Genomic DNA, 23,199 nt, shown 5'->3' with positions numbered 1-23,199 from the left:
TAAAAAGCATGAACCTCCTCCATTTTCCTCCAGGTAACCCTTCTGTAAATTTCGATCCATCCCTAAGTTAGTTGTGCAAGACAATTTATAGATCAGGGATGGGCAACTCCAGTCCTCGGGGTCGGAGTGCTGTCACACCTTTTCCCCATCCCTAGCAAATACAAACTGAAGATCACAATTAGTTGATTGGAGTCAAGTGTGTTAGCTGGGGCTGGGGAAAAAGTGGGACACCAAATCAGGCCCCCAAGGATTGAAGTTGCCAATCCTTGTCATAGATCAAAGGAAAAGTAGCAATACTTTCTTTTAAATGTGTGCATGCTTTTCTACTCCGACCATAGAACAGCTGATTCAAAGGGGGTGTGGCAGATTTCAAAACTCTAGCGGTAGGATACACTTGTGCTTCCTCGCCAAAAGGAGACTATTGAGGAGCGGAGGACCGTCTTCCATTTGCCTACTAACGAATTGACACACTCCTCCACCGAGAAACACTATTTTCACGCCACTGTGTAGCAAGTTAGGAGAACTTACGGAACAGGTTAGGATAATTAACATAGTAGGTTATGAAAATCACTTATAATCGAAGTGGAGTGAAAAGTGTCCCCCCTCCTTGACCATTCGACCACTTATTGGTTTCTGGGTCACGGAGGGGATGACAGACTTTTGCCCAAAAGAGAAAACCCATCTGAGTATTCTCCCCTCCTCGATAACCTACTTCAGCAGAGGATGCACGAGAATATCCTCTCAGCAGCTAGCATGGAAATGTTTTAAAGAGCAACTGCTCCTAAAAAACAACTTCTCATTTAGAAAATGGGTCGTCGATTTGAGTCAAACATTTATTCTACTGGCAAAATTGAGTACAAAGTGTAAATAGGATAATTTTTGTCATATGGTCAGTCTTGTCCAAAACTGAGTTTTGTGAGACTGGTGGTCGTGACAGCATCACAATGTAAATTATTGTTTTTTCCCCCTCCTGCCCACAGCTGGCAGCCCACAAGTAGTCTAATCATCAATTTGGAGTGCAGCTGCATGTGACCCAATCTCTAATGCCCATGGTCAATTTGGGTTTACTCTGGATATCCATATGGGGTAGTTAGGGGCCATCTATAAATTGCACAATGTCCTTGGGATAATGTTAAAATTCCAGTAGCTCCACATTTCATTGACTGTAAAAGCTCAAACCAACAATAAATTGTAGAAATGTATTTAAACATATTGAAAAGCATTCAATGAGAACTAAAAGGTGTGCAACAGACAAAACTTTTTATAACTTAGATTGTGAAATTTATTGACAATCCCTAACTAGCACACCTGCAGGCTAAAGCGAATCGTCAAAATAATTTGGCTAACTTTTCCCACCTGCAAACATACGACACCCACATCAAACCACACTCTGAAGCAAACTCATGTTTGAATTCAGTCACGGCCGCTAGCATTTCTTAACATCTTTGATGTAAAGTCCCCTGTTTAGGGGACCTGTGTGGTTCTGGTACCGGTTCCAACCTAGGTTTTTGCTTAAAAATCGATCTGTTGACACCGTAGATCGAAATGGCTTGCATTGAGCGGCAGCCCTGATTCACAAGGACACTGAAGTATTTGTCTTCTGCCTGTGTGAAGCAAGATGTCTGACACCACTTGAAGCTGGGATATCCTTCCTACCGCTCTTCCGACTGTCCATCAACTCCTGGCTGAATCCGACATCACAGCCACTGACAACGCATATGCCTGGAATCCTTACATCGTAACGCAGCAGGAGAGAAGTTTCGTTCCTGTAACACATTCTGAGATCGATTTATAGCCAGTAATAAAAAATAATTCATAGATTTTAAACAAAAACACTTTGTCATAGACAGACAAGATTAATATGAGATGAAAGGCGTGTTCCTAATGAGTTCAGGGCTAGAGCTCTGTGAGATGTTCAAGTTTTAATGTCACATGCATAGGTACAGTGAAGTGTCTTTCTTGCTAAGCAAAGTTGGGTCGGAGCTTGCAAGATGGCAGCATTCCAAGCATCTTCACAGCGAAGGGGGCAGATGTTTTGATCAGGAGATTCCTTTAGAAAACATGCACATTTTTTCTAACACTAAATATGCAAATGTATTTTACAGTTAAGGTGAAATCTTTGTCATTTTATACATTTAGAAAATTTTTAATTTCAAGCCTTATTCATACTTGTTGAAAAGGAAATCTTTTTTTGCATATTTATACTGTGTACTTCAGCTTGCACCTTTTTTACCAGAAAGGTGAGATTTTAACCTTTCTTGGAGTCTGTAGCATTACTATACTGAACAAAAATCTAAAACGCAACATGCAACAATTTCAACGATTTTACAGAGTTACAGTTCATATAAGAAAATCAGTCAATTGAAATAAATTAATTAGGCCTTAATCTATGGATTTCACAACTGGGCAAGGGTGCCGCCATCAGCCAGCCAATCAGAATTCATTTTCCCCCACAAAAGGACATAGTGGCAGCGGTGGGATGGCGCACCACAAATCAGTGAATTCCAAAAAGAGATGTAAAGGACCACATACAGGGTTGCGTTCTCAGCAGCAGCAACAACTTTCAGAAAAGGTACCTAAAATAGAAACGGGGTGGAATACCATGGTATCGTCCGGTGAAGAGGTAAATTATGAGAAACTTGGAGCCCGACCAAGGAGCCAAACTGAACAACTGCTCGAGCTGCCAACACAAGGACGATGGAGGATCGACGCAGCAGGGTCCCCAAGCAGTGATGAGGCCAGCCCCAGCACCAAGAGACCAGTCCAGCAGTGTTAACGTCCACCCCTCCACCATTCCTGAGGAAGGAGCAGAAGATGCCTTCATACCAGCAGGGGGAGGACATTAAACTACCTGCTGAGGTTTGAGCGAACGGCCAAGATGTGGCGATGGCCAGAGGTAGTGGGCCTGCAGGCTAGTCCCAGGCCTTAGTTTACACAGCAATGGATGAGGGGCTGTCCAACGTCAACAAGGACCTGAAGGAAGAGCTGCTGGTGAAGTTTGACATCTCCCCATAGACCTGCCATCGGGTGAGTCAATGGGCTTATGGCGGGTTTAGCTGGCACTGCAGTACCTTAATGCACAAAAAAGGGAGCCAGGAGAAGAGCTTCACTGCTGTACCCGAGTCAGAAGCTCTTGACCAGAGAAACCAAGTATTCGCCCATTGAGACGGAGTGCCTGGCTATAAAGTGGGCACAAGATAGCCTCCGGTACTACCGGAATGGGCACAAGAGAATTTGACCTGCACACAGACCCCTGACGTGGATCCAGACCATGAAGGACAGGCATGCTTGCGTGACCAGGTGGTATCTGGAGCTCCAGCCCTTCCGGTTCTGTGTCCATCACAAAGCAGGTAAAGAAAATGTCACAGCAGGCTGCCTATCCGGGCTTCCGAAACCTGGTCGCTTAGGGAGAGGAAGGTAATGTGATGGAGAAGTCCGTCAATGGCACCATTTGGTAAGCTAACACACTCATCTACCCCTCCCTGCTATGTTAGCAATGTGGGTCGACACAACTTAACGATCTCAGTTCATACATTACCTCCCTTCAGTAAGTTTGGTATGGTATAAAGGAATACAGACAAGCTTTCATGTTCAATTTGACATTGCACTTAATGTTCTGGATGAGCACTCTGTTTCTGTTCCAGTCTGTAGGTTATGGGTATGCTGGAATAAAGACCCGAGCTACGGCAATTGGGCTGGCTTTGTATTGCCTGTCCCGAATGGCGCGTTAATGTGAATAGGTATATTGGAAGAGACCATGCCAGTAGTGATGGGATTCTGTAAATGTGTTACATACCGATTGAAAAAAGGTTAAATTAAGAATTAATATGTTTAGCTAAGTGGAAAACGGAAGCTGATATTTGGTATGGGGACAGCTTTTTGATTGCGCTGTTGATGGGGCAGCACTGTTTAGCTGTCCTCATGTATACTTTGAGTTAGTGATTCCAAAAGAGAAATGGTACTATGTAAATGAACACCCTTGCACAGAAGTACTTTTGTGGCTTCGCCATAGTTTTATTTGGTAGAGGCTAAGGTTTTTCTGGTTTAGCCTCCTGGCTAACTCAGAGGCAGTTTCATTTAGGTGTTAATGAACAAAATCTAGAAGATTCTTCACACCCCCTTTGAAAATCAGCAGTTTTCTGAGAAACGCATGCACACTTTAAAAATAATATGCTTCTCATCCTAATCTGTAAAATGTCTTACAACTAATTTAAATGTATTATCACTTTACATTCATTCTCCTGATGACAGGCAAGTGGAGAAGTCATTAAATACAAGCACATTAGTTTCACAAAATGAGGGGAAGACAGGACAGGTGAGCAAAACCAATTGAGTCCTCTGGTTTCCCAGCTCTGAAATCAGTCTGTGAAGAATGAATGAAAAGCAACACAGACTGGAGCCATGTTCAAAACCAATATTGACTCAGGTAAGTCAGTGATATGCTCTAGACAAAAATCAAAATGTCAACCAGTTTAAAAAGTTTGGTTTATTTAGGTTTGCGGTACATTTCAGCAATGTAGTTCCACCTTCTCCCAAATATCAGGGAATATTCACTTTAGTATCCCCATTTCTAAAACATATTTTTTTCCCCCATATATTGTGGAAAATCTGATTACACATTTAAATAAATTCTTTCCGGTTAAAAAGTTTTCCATTTCATTTATTTTTTTGCTTTTAATCTTTTCATACAAATCTTCACTTCAATAGAAGGTGTAAGCTTGCAGAAACAAAAACACACAAAAAAAAAACCTACCCAAATAAAGACCGGTAGCTCTGTCACAATGCAGGACAACACGTTAGCCAGCTGTCACTTCAAATTATTCAGAAATAACATTTCAGAGTTCATAAAGACAAGCTTGAAACGAACATGGGATAAATGATTTAAAACTTAAAACAATCCATATAAAAAGCTAGACTTCCTTTTAATTCAACCATTTTCAATTAATGACAGATTCTGATGCATTTAATTCAATTAATGACATTGATTCCATCGACTTGAACGTAACTTAATTGCCCTATGAGCTTCTTACAATGCCTTACTCATATAACCCAAAATCTAAGGTTATTTTCCAGATTGCAGCTTTAAACTGTAGCTTTTATGAACCAGAAAAGAGCTACATCTGTATGTTTATCGATGTCAGCTGGCTAACGTTTTGACCATTGGTTGCGATCCACCCCTAGGTCAAGGCGAAGGCAGAGTTGAAAGTGGGAGGAGCCTGCCGCGGCTCTGAGGTAAGTCTTAGCATGGCGCCCCCAGTGGGCTGACCTCTGTTACCTCTTCAGACCTTTCTGGGCCTGCTTCAGTAAAGTGTCAAAGTCAAGTACATCAAACTTGCCCTTTGCAGGCGACGGGTCATACTCGCGGTTAGAATCTGGAGGGAAGAGAGAAAGAACATTAGTGTCACTGTTAACTCTCCTTGCATCACTGCAATCAATGTAGGTGCATATCAAGAAAGTTGCCAGAACAATAAATCTATGATCATTTTATCTGAAAACTGACAAGTTGTACCAGTGTTGACCATCCCCAAAAAAGTGTTCTACCTAGATCAGCGTAGCTGGCCTTGCAGAACTGTCTCCTTCCCCCAAAGCAAAGGTCAAAGGGGAGTTCGTCAGGCTTTCGGAGTTTGCCACCATTCTCGATGGCTGTGAACGCATCCTTCGTATCGTAGTACGTCACAAACCCATAGTTATCCCTATCACAGAGATGGAAAGCAAATATTAAAACACATGCGTAAGTCAACAAGGGTTGTATTGATTCATTAGGGCACACAATTGACAATATTTTAATATAATGCAGAGACTACAATAAACGTTATAGTCCAGGTAGTCCTGCTGGCCGGTTTTCTTCCATTTGGTGACATGAACACTACCGTGTGTGCCGAGGTGTGAGTTGTTCTTAAAAGAGCCAACTGGTGGTTTAGCGAAGAGGCCCCAGTTATAAACAAGCCAGGTTGTTGCTGTAGCAGCTGTAGATTGGCCTGAGAGACCACAGAAAGGGTCAACCAGGTTCAAAGACAGTGCACTGGGGGGGTTCATGTAACTGACAGGGTAAAGCCTAGGTGTTAGCCCTGGGATAAAATCTGGGCCAGTAAGCATAAAACCGAAGAAAATATTCTGTGATGAGGCAGTAAGACAGACTTGTTCTCTAGACACAATGTTTTTCGTTTCTAAATGTTTTCCATAATTGTGCCTACTGAACATGAGGAATTACTCGTTGTTGAAACAAAACATGACCTGTGTTTGAGAGTACTTACCCATGGTCTCTAAAGTGTAGAGTGATCTCCTCAATCTCCCCATAAAAAGAGAAGCGTTCCCTCAGCTCTTTCCGAGTCATTGTCCCCCGGATTCGCCCTACATAAACAACCCTACGCTCCTCCTGAGAGGGGGAGTGAGAATGACAGTCAGATAACATTTATTTTCCTGCGCCACAATTGGCTTAAAAGCAGCACCCCCCCAGAACTTGACCCAGAGACAAACTTTGTCCCGTTCCGATTTGTCATCGTGTATCAATGAAGAACCTCTTATTGAGGTTACAAATGGGCACAGATAGCAGCAATTCTTTTTAAAAAGAGCACAAACCGCCAACTTCACTTGGATAGAAATGTACTCACGATCGCTTTTTCTTTGAGTCTCTTCACCTCCTGGCTGTTTTCTCTAGATTCAGGCCGGTAGCCTGGTCTGAGAGAGGGGCTGTGGGAAGAAACAGAATGAGAGCGAGGTGGTCAATGTTGTATAATTAAAAAAAAATCTGTATCCATAAAGCCAAGTGCATTATCCCAAGTAGTCAGGAGAACATTGTGCCTTCAGAAAGTATTCATACCCCTTGACATTTCACATTTTGTTGTTACAGACACTGTTCCGACCAGCAAAATAAAGTTCTGAACCGGTTTCAAACCCCCAAAAAAACAGTTTATCGTTCCTTTCTCTGTAAACCTGAAATATTTTTTAAATTTAGCTAGACAAATTAAAACAAATCAGTGAGGATAGAGCAGCTTGCTGTGGAGCGGGTAAGCGATTTATATTGTGTATATGTATTTTGCCATAACAGCATGGTTTAATGATAATGAAAGACACTGTGCTGCCAGTCAGTGTAGGGCATGAGATTCAGAAATGGAGGGTGAAAAAGCTTTCCTTAAAGGGCAGCATCTGAATTAGGCCCACAGAATTATACCTACGGAGAAGCAGCGTTTACAGAGGAACTTTGAATGTCTTTGAACTTCCGAGTTGGTTTAGCATTGGACCAGAACAAACATTACCTGGCTAAAACACTTGTGTGCAGAGCAGCACTAGAATTAACGTCTTACCTTTCTGTAGTTAATAAATCCAACATGACATAGTATCCTTAACATCACTCCCTAATTTTGGTCAGAGGGGGAGAGGCAGGTAGCCTACAATACACACACCCACTGGTAAAGACTTCCAGCTGGCAGGCAGACACTGGAATAAGTTTGAGTTTGAGTGATAGTAGGGGCTTTGCATTTGCTCTTTGATTTGTGGGACTGGAAAATAACTCCTGAAAATGTAAAAGAACGTTATTAACCGGTTCCAATGCTTTAAATGGTTCTGTTCCAGAACAGATCACTTTTGGTTCATGGTTGTTTCCCAAATAGTTTAGAAATTTCAGTTTCCAGTTCTGTCCCTGAAACAGTTTCAACCCTCGATTTGCACATTTTTAAAATTCAAGTTGGTTGATCATTAAAAGACACCCATATAGTTGTCAAAACTCACTATGCCACTCAAGAACTCAGTGTATATTTCACATTGTGTTTTAAGTTATTGTACTGCTGAAAGGCAAAGTCGTCTCCGTGTCTGTTGGAAAGCAGATAACCAGGTTTTCCGCTAGAATTTTGCCTGTGCTTAGCTATATTCCGTTTCTAATTTGTAGCGACTGGGTGTATTGATACATCATCCGAAGTGTTGTTTTTTTTACCCACCTACCAACAGGTGCCCTTTGCGAGGCATTGGAAAACCTCCCTGGTCTTTGTGGTTGGAAATCACTGCTCTCCTGAGGGACCTAACGGAGTTGTATGTGTGGGGTAAAGAGATGTAGCAAAATCCTGCAGAGCCTTCACCGTGCACTGCCACTTTAAGAGCGCATCAGCAGTCAGGAGGAAATAAAAGATAGCTCTCTGTTGGCGCGGCAACTTGACAGTGTCCAACGCTGCAGAAGTCGTTTATGTTCCGCGTGCTTAGTTGTAAAGTGTTTAAGGCAAGTCAATCGCAAGTGTTACCACTCTAGGTCATGGCTGTAATCTTTTTGGAATGCTCCTGTCAATGTTCGCATGGAGTAGTAGCAACATTGTTGCGAAGCTTTGAAAAAACAAACCATCAGCTGTTGACTTCTGGCCTGAAGTTGCACTAAGACCCCTCTCTTTCTTTCATGTCCCCTCTATCGCTCCAGTGCTTTTCACTGCAGACTTTGTCCTACTTGCTCCTTTTTTATTTTTTTTAAACTCTGTTTATTAAGTTTTGAACATACACACATACAGACAAGACAAAGCAATATAAATAATATACTCAACTAGAAAAAAAATACAAATAAAAATACAAATAAAAAAATAGCTTTAAAGATACCATACTTTAGACAAGTTAAACACACCGGGCAGAAGGCTACAAAGTTTAAAGGGCAATCTATAGTACAGGGACAGGGCAAACACCTCACCATTGTTCCTGTAAACAGTCAAGGGATAAGGGTGGAGAAATGCAACCACTCACAGAGAGTCATGGCCACAGACCGGCCATCCACTGGACAAAAAAAAAAGTTTACAATGCTTTAAAATAAAAAAAAATAAATGATTATTCATGTAGGCGTGAACAAAATGTAAAAATAACTGGGAAAAACAAGCTCACACTTCAGTCTCTGCCTGGGCAAGATGAACAAGGCATCTGCGGACCACAATCAATAAGCACATGGATCTTAACCCCCCCCCCCCCCCCCAGCAAAAACACAGAGAGAAACTCCCCCAACCTTTAAGTCACAGACTTATTTTAGTATTAATTTAAATGCCATCAGAGGATGGACTGTTTAAAGTAAGACCGGAATGGGGTCCAAGCCTCAAACAGTTTGGGGTTCCCACGTGAATTGAATTTGATTTTTTCTAGTTTCAGAGAGCACAACACATCCCTCGCCCAATATTTATAAGATGGGGGAGCTGCCATCTTCCAGTTCTGTAGTATTAGCCGTCTAGCTAAAAGAGTTGTATAAGCAACAGTGTCCGACTGGATTCTTGATAGGGGGGTACCCATGGGCAGTACTCCAAAAAGGGCTGTAAGGGGAGACGGATCTATAACAGTGTCATATATATCAGAGAAACATTTAAATATTAATTCCCAGAAACCTGACAGTTTATGACAGCCCCAAAACATATGCAACAGTGTGGCTGGTTCCACCTTACATCTGACACAGTTTGGCCCCCGACCAGTGGATACGGTGAACCACCTTGAATTGAATGAGGCTGTGTCTAGTGCTAAAAGAGGACGAGTGCACCCTGTGCAGCACAGATTCCCAGGCGTCTTCCCCAAATCCTTTTCCCATCGAGTCTTTAAAGGCACCAAAGAAGGGTTCTGTAAGTCATGAATGATTGCATATACATCTGAAATTGCACCCCTAGGAAGCTTGTTCAGCTCCAAGATGCTCTCTACAGCTGTATTCGCAGGCCTATTGGGAAATCCAGGTGTATTAGCCCTGACAAAGTTTCTAGTCTGGAGATTGCGGAAAAAGTGGGATTGGGAGAGATTGAACTTTTCCTGCAGCTGAGAAAAAGAGGCAAATGTACCATCAAAGAATAATTGGGCTAGCGAGGAAAGGCCTAGTGAGTGCCAAATGCCAAAAGCCCCATCATTCAAAGATGGAGGAAATAAAATGTTCTGATTGATTGGGCCTGATAGAGAAAAGCCTCGGAGGCTAAAGGCTAAACGGAACTGATTCCAAATTTTAAGAGACTGCTTTACAATTGGGTTGGCACACCTTTTGCCTAGGGACACTGGGAGAGACGAGCACAGCACAGAGGAAAGTGCTGCAGGTTTACACGATTCAGACTCCATCTGGACCCTGAGTGGTCTAGGGCCAGTAGGATCAGTCTGCAGCCAGTACAGAACGGCTCTAAAATTTGCAGCCCAGTAGTATGTCTGAAAATTTGGTAGAGCTAAACCCCCCAATGACCTAGGCTTCTGTAAATGTTTTCTACCAATCCGTGGTACCTTGCCATCCCAAATAAAATGCATGAATGTTTGATCCAGTGAAATAAAAAAAGATTTTGGAATAAAAATGGGTAAACATTGAAATAAATATAGAAATTTGGCAAACACATTCATTTTAATGACATTAACCCTTCCGATAAGAGAAAGGGGTAGCAAATTCCAAAAAGTAAAAGATTGAAACAATCTGTCTGCTAGAGCAACAAAGTTTTCCTGAAACAAATTTGAATATTTCCTTGTCACTTTTACTCCCAAGTAAGTGAATTGATCCCGGACAATCCTAAACTGAGAACTTGTGAAAGAGCACTTTGAAGCAGCCTTGTTTACCGGAAAAAGCTCACTCTTGCCTAGATTCAGCTTGTACCCTGAGATTGATCCAAACTTTTTAAGAACAGATAGGGCACGTGGCAATGAGGTATCGGGATTGGAGATGAACAAAAGGAGGTCGTCAGCATATAGCGCGACTTTCTGCTCCCAGCCCGCCCTGATTATGCCTTGAATGGCATCATTAGAGCGTAGTGCAATGGCGAGAGGCTCGATTGCCAAAGCAAACAACAAGGGGGAGAGTGGGCAACCCTGTCTGGATCCGCAGTGCAAGGGAAAATAGTCAGAGGACAAGTTATTAGTCCGTACCGAAGCCATGGGGGAAAAATAAAGACTTTATCCACGCAATGAATTTGGGGCCAAAGCAAAATCAATAAAGGGCAGCTGTTAGGTAATCCCACTCAACGCGGTCAAACGCTTTTTCTGCATCAAGTGAGACCACCACCTCCGGGTCCTCCGACGCTGGGGAGTACAGTATATTCATAAGGCGCCTAATATTGAAAAATAAATGCCTATTTCTCACAAAGCCAGTCTGGTCAGAGTGTATTACTTGGTGCAGCAAGCCTTCCATACGGATGGCTAAAAGCTTAGCTAGGATTTTGTAATCACAGTTTAAAAGCGAGATTGGGCGATAGGATCCACATTCCAGGGGGTCTTTGTTTTTCTTTAGTAGTAATGAAATTGAAGCCTGATAAAGACTAGGCGGCAGCTTTGAAGTATTGAGGCACTCTGCAAATAGTCGGGACAAGAATGGGCAAAGCAGACCAGAAAACGTCCTGTAAAATTCGGTTGGAAAACCGTCCGGACCCGGTGATTTACCACTTTTCATTGCGGACACTGCTGTTACAATCTCCTCAAGCGTAAATTCTTCTTCTAGACAGTCATGGGAGTCTGTATCAATTGAAGGCATATTCAAGCCATTAAAGAAGGAGTCAATCAGCAAAGGGTCTTGAGGGGATTCAGAGGTGTATAGCGCAGAGTAAAATTGTTTAAATTGATCATTGATCTCTTTATGTATAACTGTGGTGGCACCAGACGGGGTCCTTATTTGTGGGATTAGCCGTGAGGCCTCAGATTTACGGATCTGATGTGCAAGGAGTTTACTGGCCTTGTCGCCTTGTTCATAGACTTTGTATCGAGCTCGCAAGAGTAACTGTTCAGCTTGCCTGGTAGAAAGCTCATCAAATTCAGATTGGAGTAGTTGGCGCTCTTTATGCAGATCAGAGGAAGGATCCGTAGCATACTTCTCATCCAATGTGGCTATGGACTCGCTCAGGTCCCGAAGTCGCTGGGAGCGAACTCTGTTTTGGTTGGCTGTATAAGAAATAATTTGGCCACGTAGGTTTGCTTTGAGAGACTCCCATATGGTAGAGCAGGACATACCTGGTGTTGAATTAGTTTCTAGGAATAAGGTAATTTCAGAAGAAATGAAATTGACAAACTCCTTATGAGAGTAAAATGGGGTTGAGACGCCATTGATAACACCTAGGGGGTCGCTGGGGAAACTCTAGTTCAAGCACTAATGGTGAATGGTCAGAGATAACAATACTCTCGTAAGTACACTGCCGAAGGTTAGGCAGAAGTTTTTTGTCCAAAAAGAAGTAATCAATCCGGGAGTATGTTTTATGAACATGAGAATAAAAGGAATACTGTCTATCTGTAGGATGTAGGAAACGCCAGACCTCAAACATAGCATATTTCTGAAGAAAGGATTGAATAAGTAGGGCACATTTAGATGGGCCTGTATTTATTTGTGAGGACTTGTCCAGAACTGGGGACATTTTACAGTTGAAATCCCCCCCTAAAATCAACAAATGAGAATCTAAATTGGGAATAGCAGACAGAAAGGAAGAAATGAAACTTGTGTCATCCCAATTGGGAGCATAAACACTAGCCAAAACAAGAGGGGTAGAAAACAGTTCACCAGTTACTATGACGTATCGTCCCTTAGGATCAGCAATAACCTCAGAAGCTACAAAGGGAGTAGCTTTATCAACCAGAATAGCAGCACCTCTTGATTTACTATGAAAGTTTGAGTGGAACACTTGACCAACCCAGTCCTTACGCATCCTAAAATGCTCACCAGTCCTCAAGTGAGTCTCTTGTAGAAATGCAATATTTGCATTCAAACCCTTTAAGTGCGTCAACACCCTCTTACGCTTCACCGGGTTGTTAACCCCTTTCGTATTCCAAGAAATGTACTTGATCGTATTATTTCGGCCCCTCTGGGCATTCCCGTTATTCAACCCTGTCATTAGAGCATAGAATGGAAAAGCAATGAGCGCCCAAAACCCCCAGAATAACTTGTCCCAGAGTAATAATGTACGGTGGTAAATGTTTGGAAAAAGTACAGAAAAAAAAAACAGAATAAAAAACTAAAAAGACAGAATGACAACATTAGAACTGAACAATTCAACCTGCCCCCCCACCCCCTCCCCCCATCCCAGACAATACCTCCCCAAACGAGGTACAAGCCTAAATAGAACATGTTCTCTTCGCACAGTATGTCTGTGAGAGTGCGGTCTTAAACCTAAACCCACAGTCCCGCTCTTTAAAGTCGTGTTTTGTTAGTGGATCAAGCAGCAAAAATAAAGATTTGTATGTATTTTTTCAAATAAAAAAAAGGCGAATCCCTTGTGCAAACGGAATGACAAAAGCACCACTTGTAGATGTATATAATTGTATTCACCCATCTTATAACAGGCATTGAGAGAGAAAATAAATAAAATGTATAAAGGCTCTCAGCCAAAAATCTAATTTGAAGTAAGGAAATCGTAGTTAGACAATCAAAAATAATAGTAATTATAATAGTAGTCTTGTTGAAGCTGAGACAGCTTACAACCAATACCAAAAAACTAAGTGTGCGCAACGTTGAACGTTTGCTGGGCATAAATGACGCTCAAAACTTTTAAAATGAAAGTGAGGCCCCAGAAACCGTGTAGCCTCGGGAGACATTTACTGTTTACTGGGTCAATGCAAACGGATGTAGTAAACAAATAACCAAAACTATTTTCAGTCACTGAGACAATGTGTAAACAAACTAAATAGGTGAGCGAGATAAGGCACGCACACTAGATAATCAAAACATTAGATCACATCAAATAAGCCTGAATAGTTTCACCAACTATAGAAGACTAGCCTGTTATATCTAAACATAATTGTACCACAAGTGGGGTACTTACAATCCACACTGTGAGCATATTCAAGACTTCTTGATGTGACGTTGAATGTGAGCCATAGCCTCATCCGGAGATTCAAATGTGTGGTCTTTACCCTCATGAGATATCCATAAACGGGCCGGGAATCGCAGTCCATACTTCACACTTGGATGGTCCCGAAGTACTCGTTTGGCCTGTCCGAAAGCTGCGCGCTGCCTGGAAACAGTGGGGGAGTAGTCCTGGTAAATGGAAAAGCTCTGTCCTTGAAAGTTCAGAGTGGTATTGCGGGCTCGTCGGAGGATCTCCATCTTCTCATGAAAAAAGTGCACTCGAAGAATTACGTCACGGGGCCTCTCCCCATCCCGGGGCTTTGGGCGCAGCGACCGGTGGGCTCGATCAATCAGGGGCTTTTCATCTAAGGCAAGAACATCCTTCAGCAGCCCTGAAACGAAATCCGTGGCGCGATGCATTTCAGCGGACTCTGGGACTGATACAAGTCTCAGATTATTGCGGCGAGAGAATCCCTCTAAACTCACACAGAACTCCCTCACCTTTTTCAAATCCGCAGCTAGGCGTTTAACTTCAGTCTCCAGGGATGTAGTTAAATCGGAGACATTAGTAGCGGAGGCCTCCAGTGCTGCAATCGTTGTAGTGTGTGACGCAGTTGTTGTTTTGAGTAATGTAATTGCCGGCACAGTCTCGTTCCGCAGGATGGTTAAATCTGCTTTTAAAGTATCAGAAACCTCCTGTATTCTGGCCTCAATCGTTGCAACCACCTGTGTTTTCATTTCAACTATCTCAGAGCGTAGTAGCCTGATGGCCTCGAGAATGTTCATTTCAGCGCCGCCAGGCCAAGCCGCGCCCCCGGGTAAAGTGTGCGTCCCCGGGCCCTCAGACTCAGGGGGTGATGGTGATGAGAGCGGGTCTTGTAGGCCGGGTTTTCTCAAAGTCATGCTCTTGGCCTTATGTTTGGTCGACATGCTGACATTCGGAAGCAAAGTAGTCTTGGTTTTTACGGAAAGGGATCACCAAATTAATATTTGAAAATAAATACGGTTTTGCTGCAGAATTCACATAAACTTTAAGAATACCACGGGAGCAAACGGAGAACACGTCAGTCACACATGGCGTCCCCTACCCTGTGTGCTACTTGCTCCTTTTGATGTTCAGTGTCGTTGGACTATTAGCTGCCGGCCAGTCGTATTTGGTGTGACATTTTAAAGTAAAGGGATTTTGCTCGAGGAGTTATTGTTAGAACTGTATTGATTTTGTGGGGGACTATTTACATTTCGCAGAGAAGATTGACATTGAGGCCTTTTGTTTTGTCTATGAACACACTACTGGGAAGTCATACAGAATATTGAAAATCCTCTAATGTTGACGACTGGGTTCTTTGTATATTGTTTCTATGAAACCTTTAAAATTCCTCTGCCATTATTATTGTATGAGGTGATATTGATTGTGATGTGTTTTATATGGTGTGCCTTAGCCAGTGGAGAGAAAAGTTAACTGGCAGGCAGCCTTCGGGTTTACTACCATTTTTATTGTTCAGAAATGTGGTGGGTACTCTTCGTTCGCAGGATTTTATCCTGCTTACTGTTCCGAATGGCCAAACTGAATTTGGTAAAAGGGCTTATGTACTCTGCGCCGTCGGCTTGGAACGCCTTACAAAATATACCTTTAAAACTGGAAGAACTTGTCCCGATTGGTGTTTTTAAATCACTGATGAAGGATTGAGACAGATTCCCTGACCTGTCAATGTTTTTAATTTGCTGTTTTATGATTGTTATACTCTTGTGAATTCTATGGTTTTTACTAGATTACCTGTAGTTTTTCACGTTGTCTGTAATTGTGTAATTACTTGGTGCTGCCCATCTTGGCCAGAACGCTCTTGAAAAAGAGATTTCAAATCTCAATGAGCCCTTCCTGGTTAAATAAATAGGGAATATGAACAGGTAGCAGTACAAAAAACCATATGAAGATACTGTTAAACAGAACTCCTGTTTTCCCAAGACCCCCTGCCACAGTTAAGAGCTCCCCCCATCAAACAGACCCCCCCCCCCACACACTTTTGGCAGCCCAGACGATGTTGAGCTGCTGTTTTTCCTAAGTGTAATGATACTTTCTATCCGGTCCCTTAACTGACTTAAAGGTTCTTGCCACCCTCCGCAGTGTTCTCCATGGTACAGCAAGAGACTGGTGGGAGATAGCCCATGAATTTGTCAACCTGGAAGGAGTTTCAAAATTATTCCTCTCAGAGGACTAGGAGGATGAACTGGTGGAATGGATTCAAAGTTCAGGGTGAAGCAGAGACAATAGGACGTTGCCAAATCCTATCGAGTTCTAGTCAGGAGATGGAAGGCTGACATTACTGAGCAGGAGATGGTCAAACTCATTCTTAAGAACATGGTTCCCCGCCTTGCCAGTCAACTTTGGGAACATGCGCAGAATGTGCATGAGCTGGTGCATCTTGGTGCTTCCAGCCCTTCTCAAACTCAAAACCCTGTTCCCTCATGGCGGTATGCAAACAACTCTCCTGGGGCTAACCCGTCTCGGCCGTACATGCCCACGATCCAAGACAAAAGTCCAGTGACATGCTGGAGGTGTAAAGTCACACACCCTCCAGGTTCTTGCTCCCTCTATGGCCAGCATCAGAATTTTTAAAAATGTCAGAAAGGATTGAAGACAATTGGGTCAGCCTCAATGTCCACCATGAAGCCTTTAGACAGCACAACTAGCTGTCTGTCTTCTATTTCGCAACTATTGTTTACTCTGGCTGTTAGGAACTGGAGAGGGAAGGCCATAATCGACACAATACAACTTACACCTTGATGCAGGAGGTCCCTGTAGCAAAATATGGCATTACCCCATGAGGAGCTTCAAATCTTGGAGGAAGGACCATTGTACTTGGCCAATGGAGAACCTACCACTCCCTCAGGCTGGATTTATATGAAAATAAAGCTGCATGATAGTAACCTTCCTGTGGCTATTCTTGCAGATACGAGCCTTGCATTTGCTGTAGTCCTTGGCCTGGACTTCAGTGGACTGACCATCTCGATGTCCGAACCTTCATATCAGCTGCGCTCTGACCACTCCTGGCCTCATCCATTTCAGGCTGGAGCCTGCTACCTTATCCAGAGTACTGGCTAGGTCAAGACAGACAAAAACAAGTTCTACCAGTGAAGCAAGAGAACCAGGCTATCACCCAGTTTACAGCTGTACCCCTCTTATCCGAGAGCTAAAGCAAACTTGATGCTGATTTCTACATCAAACAAGCATGTCTGTCAGATAACGAGAGTTGGCAGCTCTCCCAGATATTTGAGGGGAACAGTGAGGTCTGTGCTCTTACACCCAGACATGGTCTTCAAACAAAATCAATACCCAGCATGAAGTCCATAAAGCAGCGTCCCTACAGGCTAGCCCCAGCCAATCTGGCAAATCTCAGAAAGCATGTTGGATAATTGAGTTGTGGAACCTTTTTATGGATGGGCTTCGTCGGTTGTCCTGATTCCAAAGAAAGATAGTGGATATCGATTCTGTGTAGACAGGAACCAGAATGCCATAAAGCAATACCTACCCTCTACCGAGCATTAATGACATACTGGAATCTCTAATAGGAGCAGCCATCTTCAATGACCTCCTTCAAAATCATGCCTTTTGTTTTGAAGAATGCTCCAGCAACCTAAAGGCTGATGGACTGTTTAAACGCCACTAAGTGTGTACATGACACTGCAAAAAAAAATCCCCATGGGGACAATAAATAAGTAAGTCCTGGGGGATCTGAGAGGAAAGTCGTGTATCTAGATGGAATCATAATCTACTCCTGTCATTGACCATCTGCAAGACACAGTCCGTCTTCGACAGACTAGTGTTATTTCTGCTTGCCAGAACTCAAGTTCCTTGGTCATGTGATTAATGCTGAAGGTATCCATGTAATCCAGCCAAAGTTGCAGCAGTGCAGGAGTTCCCAATTCCCAGATCCTTCAAGGCTTTTCAGCACTTCCTGGGTATGGCACCACGGATTTGTGACTGACTTTTCAAAAGGCAGCCGAAACACTCAACCACCTTAAGGGAGTGAAATTGCGCTAAGTGTCTGGATGATGTGTGTAGAGAGCACAGCAGAATGATGCCACCATCACGGCGATCCACAAGAGTCTGTATAACGAAGACTGTCTCGCTTCAATGAAGTTCACTACTTTATCCTGAATTATGCTGAAAAACTCCAAGGGGAGAGGAAAAGCATAGCACCCATTAGCGTGTCGTCATCCCCTCTACATTGACTGACCAGATATCCAAGCTTATCATGCCAACCCCAATGAGTAGCCATCTTGGCGTTTAATAAGACCTACGGAAAACTACAGGAGGCGGCTTACTGGCCAGGCACGTGGGTTGATACCAAGAAGTTTGTATAGCAGTGTGAAGTCTGCAGTTTCACATTCCTGGCAGCAGACCGAGGTAACCATCCAAATGAAATGCTGGGAATTGACCTCATGGGACCTTTTCCTCCCAGCCAGGGGACCCAGAATGAATGTTTATTGGTGGTAGTAGACATCCACACACTGTGTGGAGTTGTTTCCCCCCCCCCCACAAAGCCACTGCATCTGCCATTGCTCCAATTCTGTGAAGGGAGGTCTTAACCAGAGTCAGGATTCCAGACCAAAATCTGACCGAGGTCCGCAGTTAACCTTTTTGGGATAGGGGGCAGCATTTTACTTTTAGATGAATAGCGTGCCCAGAGTGAACTGCCTCCTACTCTGTCCCAGATGCTAATATATGCATATAATTAGTAGTTTTGGATAGCAAACACTGAAGTTTCTAAAACTGTTTGAATGATGTCTGAGTAAAACAGAACTCGTATGGCAATAGAAAACCTGAGAAATCCAACCAGAAAGTGAGACATCTGAGGTTTGTAGTTTTTCAAAGCTTTGCCTATCGAGTACACATTGAGATATGGATGAGGTTGCACTTCCTAGGGCTTCCACTAGATGTCAACTGTCTTGAAAGTTGAAGATTTTACTATGAAGGAGGGGCTCATGAGACCTCTGAGTCAGTGGTCTGGCATAGTGCCTCGGTCTCATGACGCACGCTCCCGACAGAGTTCTCACGTTCCCGTGCTTTTTCTGAAGACAGGAATTCTCCAGTTAGAACATTGATGTTTTATGTTAAAAACATCCTAACGATTGTTTCCATACATCGTTTGACATGTTTCTAAAAGACGGTAACGGAACTTTGAGTTTTTGTCTGGATGAAGTGCCTGCGCCTCATGAAGATGGATTACTGGACTGAACACGCTAACAACAAGTGGCTATTTGGACATAAATGATGGAACTTTATGGAACAAAGTAATTTGTCGAACTGGGATTCCTGGGAGTGCCTTCTGATGATCATCAAATGTAAGTGAATATTTATGGTGTTGTTTCTAACTTTGTTGATTCCAAAATGGCAGCTTTTCCTCTGGCTGTTTGGGTTCTGAGCACCGTTCTCAGATTATGTTTTTTCCGTAAAGTTTGTTTGAAATCTGACACAGCGGTTGCAATAAGGAGAAGTCTCTTTAATTCTGTGAATAACACTAGTATCTTTTATCAATGTTTATTATGAGTATTTCTGCTAAAATCACCAGATGTTTTGGAATCAAAACATTACTGCACGTAAGGCGCCAATGTAAACTGAGATTTTTGGATATAAATATGCACATTATCGAACTGGAAAGCATTTTTTTTTGTTTTTGTTTAAATCGGACACGATGGGTAGATTAACAAGATGTTTATCTTTCATTTGCTGTATTGGACTTGTTAATGTGTGAAAGTTACATATTTCTAAAAAGTATTTTTTAATTTTGCGCGCCGCTAGTGGAACCCCTGCGCTAGAAAGGCTAATCTCAGGAATCTACAAAGAGCTCAGTACCTACTGGGCTGTAGCTGCCATGCTGACCACTGCCTACCATCCGCAGACAAACCTGACGAGAGGGTAAACAGTACCCTGAAGGGGATGATTGCTTCATTTGTGAAGGACCAGCACACAAGATGGGATCAGCATCTTCCTGAGTTTTGCTTTTCTGACTGACCAGCGTTTGATGCAGTACAACACCACACCTTGCTAGCCAGAGTGGCCAGCAGAATCAAAGCCAAACAACGATAGCTCAGAAACTATGACAAACTTAAGACGAGACGTGTTTCCAACCTCAGTCTCGTGTCAGAGTCCGTTCTCATCTGTCAAAGGCATCCTAGCAGTTAACTGCCAAGCTAGCATAGCAATGGAAAGGTCAATACGGTGTGGTGCAGCAATTGGGGCCGGTGAACTACTTGGTATGTTTGTAGGACACTTGGGAAGGTGTCAGGATAGTGCATGTTGTTGACCTAAAGCCCTGCTACCCTACGGCAGAAGAGCTGGCTCGCAGGCACAAGCAACACCCACAGGAACTCTTCTTGGATGACTGAGGACTTCCCTGGTGTAGCAGGAACATGAACCTGCCAAAGCCTGCATCCTGTTTCTTCGTGGGGGAGGAGTGTGGCGAAAATCTGCACGGACTTCACCATGCGCTGCCACTAAGAGCACATCACTATTGCAAAGCTTTGAAAAACAAACCAATCGGGTGTATCAGACAGAGACAGCAACTGCAGGCCAGAAGTCAATAGTCAAGAACAGCAATACAGCTATTCATTCTTAAATCCTATTAAACACAGGATTAGTCCATGCAACTTGTGAAAGCAAATATTTACTCTTGCCATAACGGAGTTGAATAATCAAAACATTTATGCTTTTCATTATTAAATAATTTCTCTAAACAAAATTCTGACTTGTGGTATTGTGTGTAGGCCAGTGACATGTTCAATTCAGGCTGTAGCAACAAAATGTGGAAATGGTCAAGGGGTGAATCATTTCTGAAGGCAATGTACACAGACCGCATGCGGTTCATTTCCAGATTCAAGTTTTTTTTTACCCCATGGCTATTTACAAGGAAAGTGCTTTAATTACCTGCATGGACTACTGCCTCTGCGCCATGCCCGTCTGTGGGGAGAGCGGGAACGGGACCTACTCCAGGATCCAGCTCGGGAAGAGGAGTAGGAATACCGCCGCCTGGGAGGAGAACGGGACACGGAAGGAGAGGAGGAACGAGAGGAGGAACGAGAGGAGGAACGAGAGGAGGAACGAGAGGAGCAAGACGAGGAACTGGAGCTGCTCTTAGAGTGACGAGGCCTGTACCTGGAGGAGAGGGGGGAATCTGTCAGTGATGTCAGATTAGGATGGACTAGATAGCCATTAGTCACATGTAAAACAATGACATCACCATTTTGAGTGCTACATTAGTATCAGATGGGGGAGGACAGATTGAGAACTCATACTAAGTGTTCAAAACTGACATCTGTGCCCATAGCATGAACCAGCCATTTCCCCCCTCACTGACCAGAGATGAATATGGACTTTCTCATCCCGTCAGACTTAAGACTCAGTGCCATTAGAGGACACTGCCTTGCCTCGTGAGAGGACAAATAGATTAAGACAGAAACAAAGAGGGGACGAGCATCTCACCTCTTCCTGGGTGGAGAGCAAGATCTAGACTGAGAAGAAGAGGAGTGAAAGTCAGACTCCGAGTCAGTAGAACAAGGGCTGGAGGAATGGTGGATTCTCCTTTTCCTCTCGCGTCCTCCCTTTTCTTCCCTGGGGCTGGGGGAGCAGGTAATGTTGTGGCCCCGGTAGGATCTCCCTTTCTTGGGACTCATCTCCAGGGCACCAACCTGTTGCTCCTGCCTGGTGGGAGAAGCGTCAGGGGTACCCAGCACAGAGCTAGTCCTATCAGTCCTTACATCCAGGGGTAGGGGAGCCTGCTGGGTCTTCGTACACAGGGCAGGAATGAGGGTCTGGAGGGAGGGGGCAGGGATCCTCTGGGGTGCCCTGGTAGTGGTGCTGCCAAGCGGCTCGATGGTCCTGATGGTGATGGCTGCTTGCTGTTTGACATTCCAGCGCTTGCCTGGCTCTTCAGCAATAGCCACAGGCTCCTTCTGAGGGAGGCAGTAGTCGTGGTCTGAGAAAGCCAGGGTGAGAGCCACCGTGTTGGGGGTGGGAGTTATAGGGGGGCTGGGAGGCTTGCTTCGGAGCTTGTTGGCGGGCAGAGGCCGCGCGTTTATCTGGATGGCCTTGGAGGGCGATGGTTTGGGGGTCTCAGCCACTCGGTTCTTCCCAAGGAGTGCCACAGGGACCAAGGGCTTCCACATCTGGTGAGGAGGAGTAGCTGGAGGGGTCAGACCTAGGAGACGGGGACAGAGAGTAGTCCACTACTGTTAAATCTGAAGCAGAACAACTCTGGTTGTCATTTGGAAGGTAGATTTTAGACCACAATAATGGATGTCAAGCATTTTACCAGGAGATACAGACCGGTGTTCCAATTACTCCATGAGTGACAGCAATTTATCTTTAGGGTGTTAACCTCTGACATGTTTTTAGTATGTTAGTGTATATGGCGGCAGGTAAACTAGCAGTTAGTGTTTGACCTACAACCGAAAGGTAGCTGGTTCGAAAACCAGAGCAGGGCACTTAAACACAATTTGCTCCAGGGGTACCATACTACTATGACTGATGCTGTAAAACATTTCATTGTGCCTATCCATTGTGTGACAATAAAACATGTTTTTTTATTTTTATTATTAGCATCGTACAGGCTGAATGGTTTATGATTAGCATTAGTAGCGTACAGGGCCCAGTTTCCCCACAGCAATGGAACTTAGGCTTCCGAGTGTTTTAACGATGCATTGTTCCTACAACGGCCAAAGATGTAGCATGCATTTCCCAAAACCATGGGAAAATAAAGTTAGTTAAGTGGATAGAGCATGCATCAATACCGATAGGCTCGAAAGGCAGCGCCTGCTCTCTGATCAGCTTTATCCATTCTAATCTTACCTTAATATTAGAATTAACCCACAATACTAACGACGGATCAGCTCCTAGCGATATCGCCTATGGCAGCAAATATCAACTTTGTAGTTATCGGCAGTCAGACAGATCATCTTGATTCTATGTTTAGCGGAGATTTGCGCATGAAGTGACGCGGTAGGGGGAAGAAAAAAAATATATACCTAACACACTTAGCCGTTCTACGAGTGGTCGAAAGCAGTCGGTATATACTAACTGTTTTCAAGTGCAACTTTCCTAATGATTGTTAAATCTCCCAAAAGTTTGCAAAACTATGTTCCTACGAAGGTTTGAATTATGAACTTAGCCTTAAAATGTTTTGGGAAACTAGGCCCCGGCTGATTGGTGTGCGATGAGCATTAGCAGTGTACAGGGCGATTAATACACTTAAAATCCTGGCGTTGCATAAATCATGCTCTACCAACTGAGCCATGCATGACCATTGGTGTATGACTAGCATTAGCAATGTACAATCAGCATTACAGTGTATTGTACTGGGCGTTTGGGATTCCACTAGATTTCAGCCACAAAGTCAAAATTGTCTATATGGGGGAGAAAAAAATTAAAAAGGCTTTGGTCACAATTTAAGGTTAGTCATAAAGTTAGCAGTGTG

General features: G+C 43.5%; 1 protein-coding gene and 1 non-coding gene across 2 annotated transcripts in view; both read right to left on the bottom strand.

The window, feature by feature from the left end:
* Positions 1–3,990: 3,990 nt before the first annotated feature.
* LOC139409245 (peroxisome proliferator-activated receptor gamma coactivator-related protein 1-like) overlaps positions 3,991–23,199 on the bottom strand; it is a 45,098-nt gene continuing 25,889 nt past the window's right edge. The window contains exons 9-14 of the mRNA XM_071154132.1: positions 21,210–21,924; positions 20,655–20,882; positions 6,612–6,690; positions 6,255–6,376; positions 5,542–5,693; positions 3,991–5,372 (exon numbers count right to left, since the gene is read on the bottom strand). Of these exons, the coding sequence (XP_071010233.1) occupies positions 5,272–5,372; positions 5,542–5,693; positions 6,255–6,376; positions 6,612–6,690; positions 20,655–20,882; positions 21,210–21,924 (1,397 nt within the window). The 3' untranslated portion in view covers positions 3,991–5,271. The remainder of the gene's footprint in view (positions 5,373–5,541; positions 5,694–6,254; positions 6,377–6,611; positions 6,691–20,654; positions 20,883–21,209; positions 21,925–23,199) is intronic.
* Positions 5,882–6,021, bottom strand: LOC139418392 (small nucleolar RNA SNORA76). Its single transcript, XR_011635320.1, has one exon. It is a non-coding gene; the product is annotated as a small nucleolar RNA SNORA76 (small nucleolar RNA).

The sequence above is a fragment of the Oncorhynchus clarkii genome, chromosome 1, assembly GCF_045791955.1.
Source record: "Oncorhynchus clarkii lewisi isolate Uvic-CL-2024 chromosome 1, UVic_Ocla_1.0, whole genome shotgun sequence".
Taxonomy (NCBI): Eukaryota; Metazoa; Chordata; class Actinopteri; order Salmoniformes; family Salmonidae; genus Oncorhynchus; species Oncorhynchus clarkii.
Note: the sequence above shows the minus strand (reverse complement) of the source record. Positions and strands in the feature narration are given on the sequence as shown.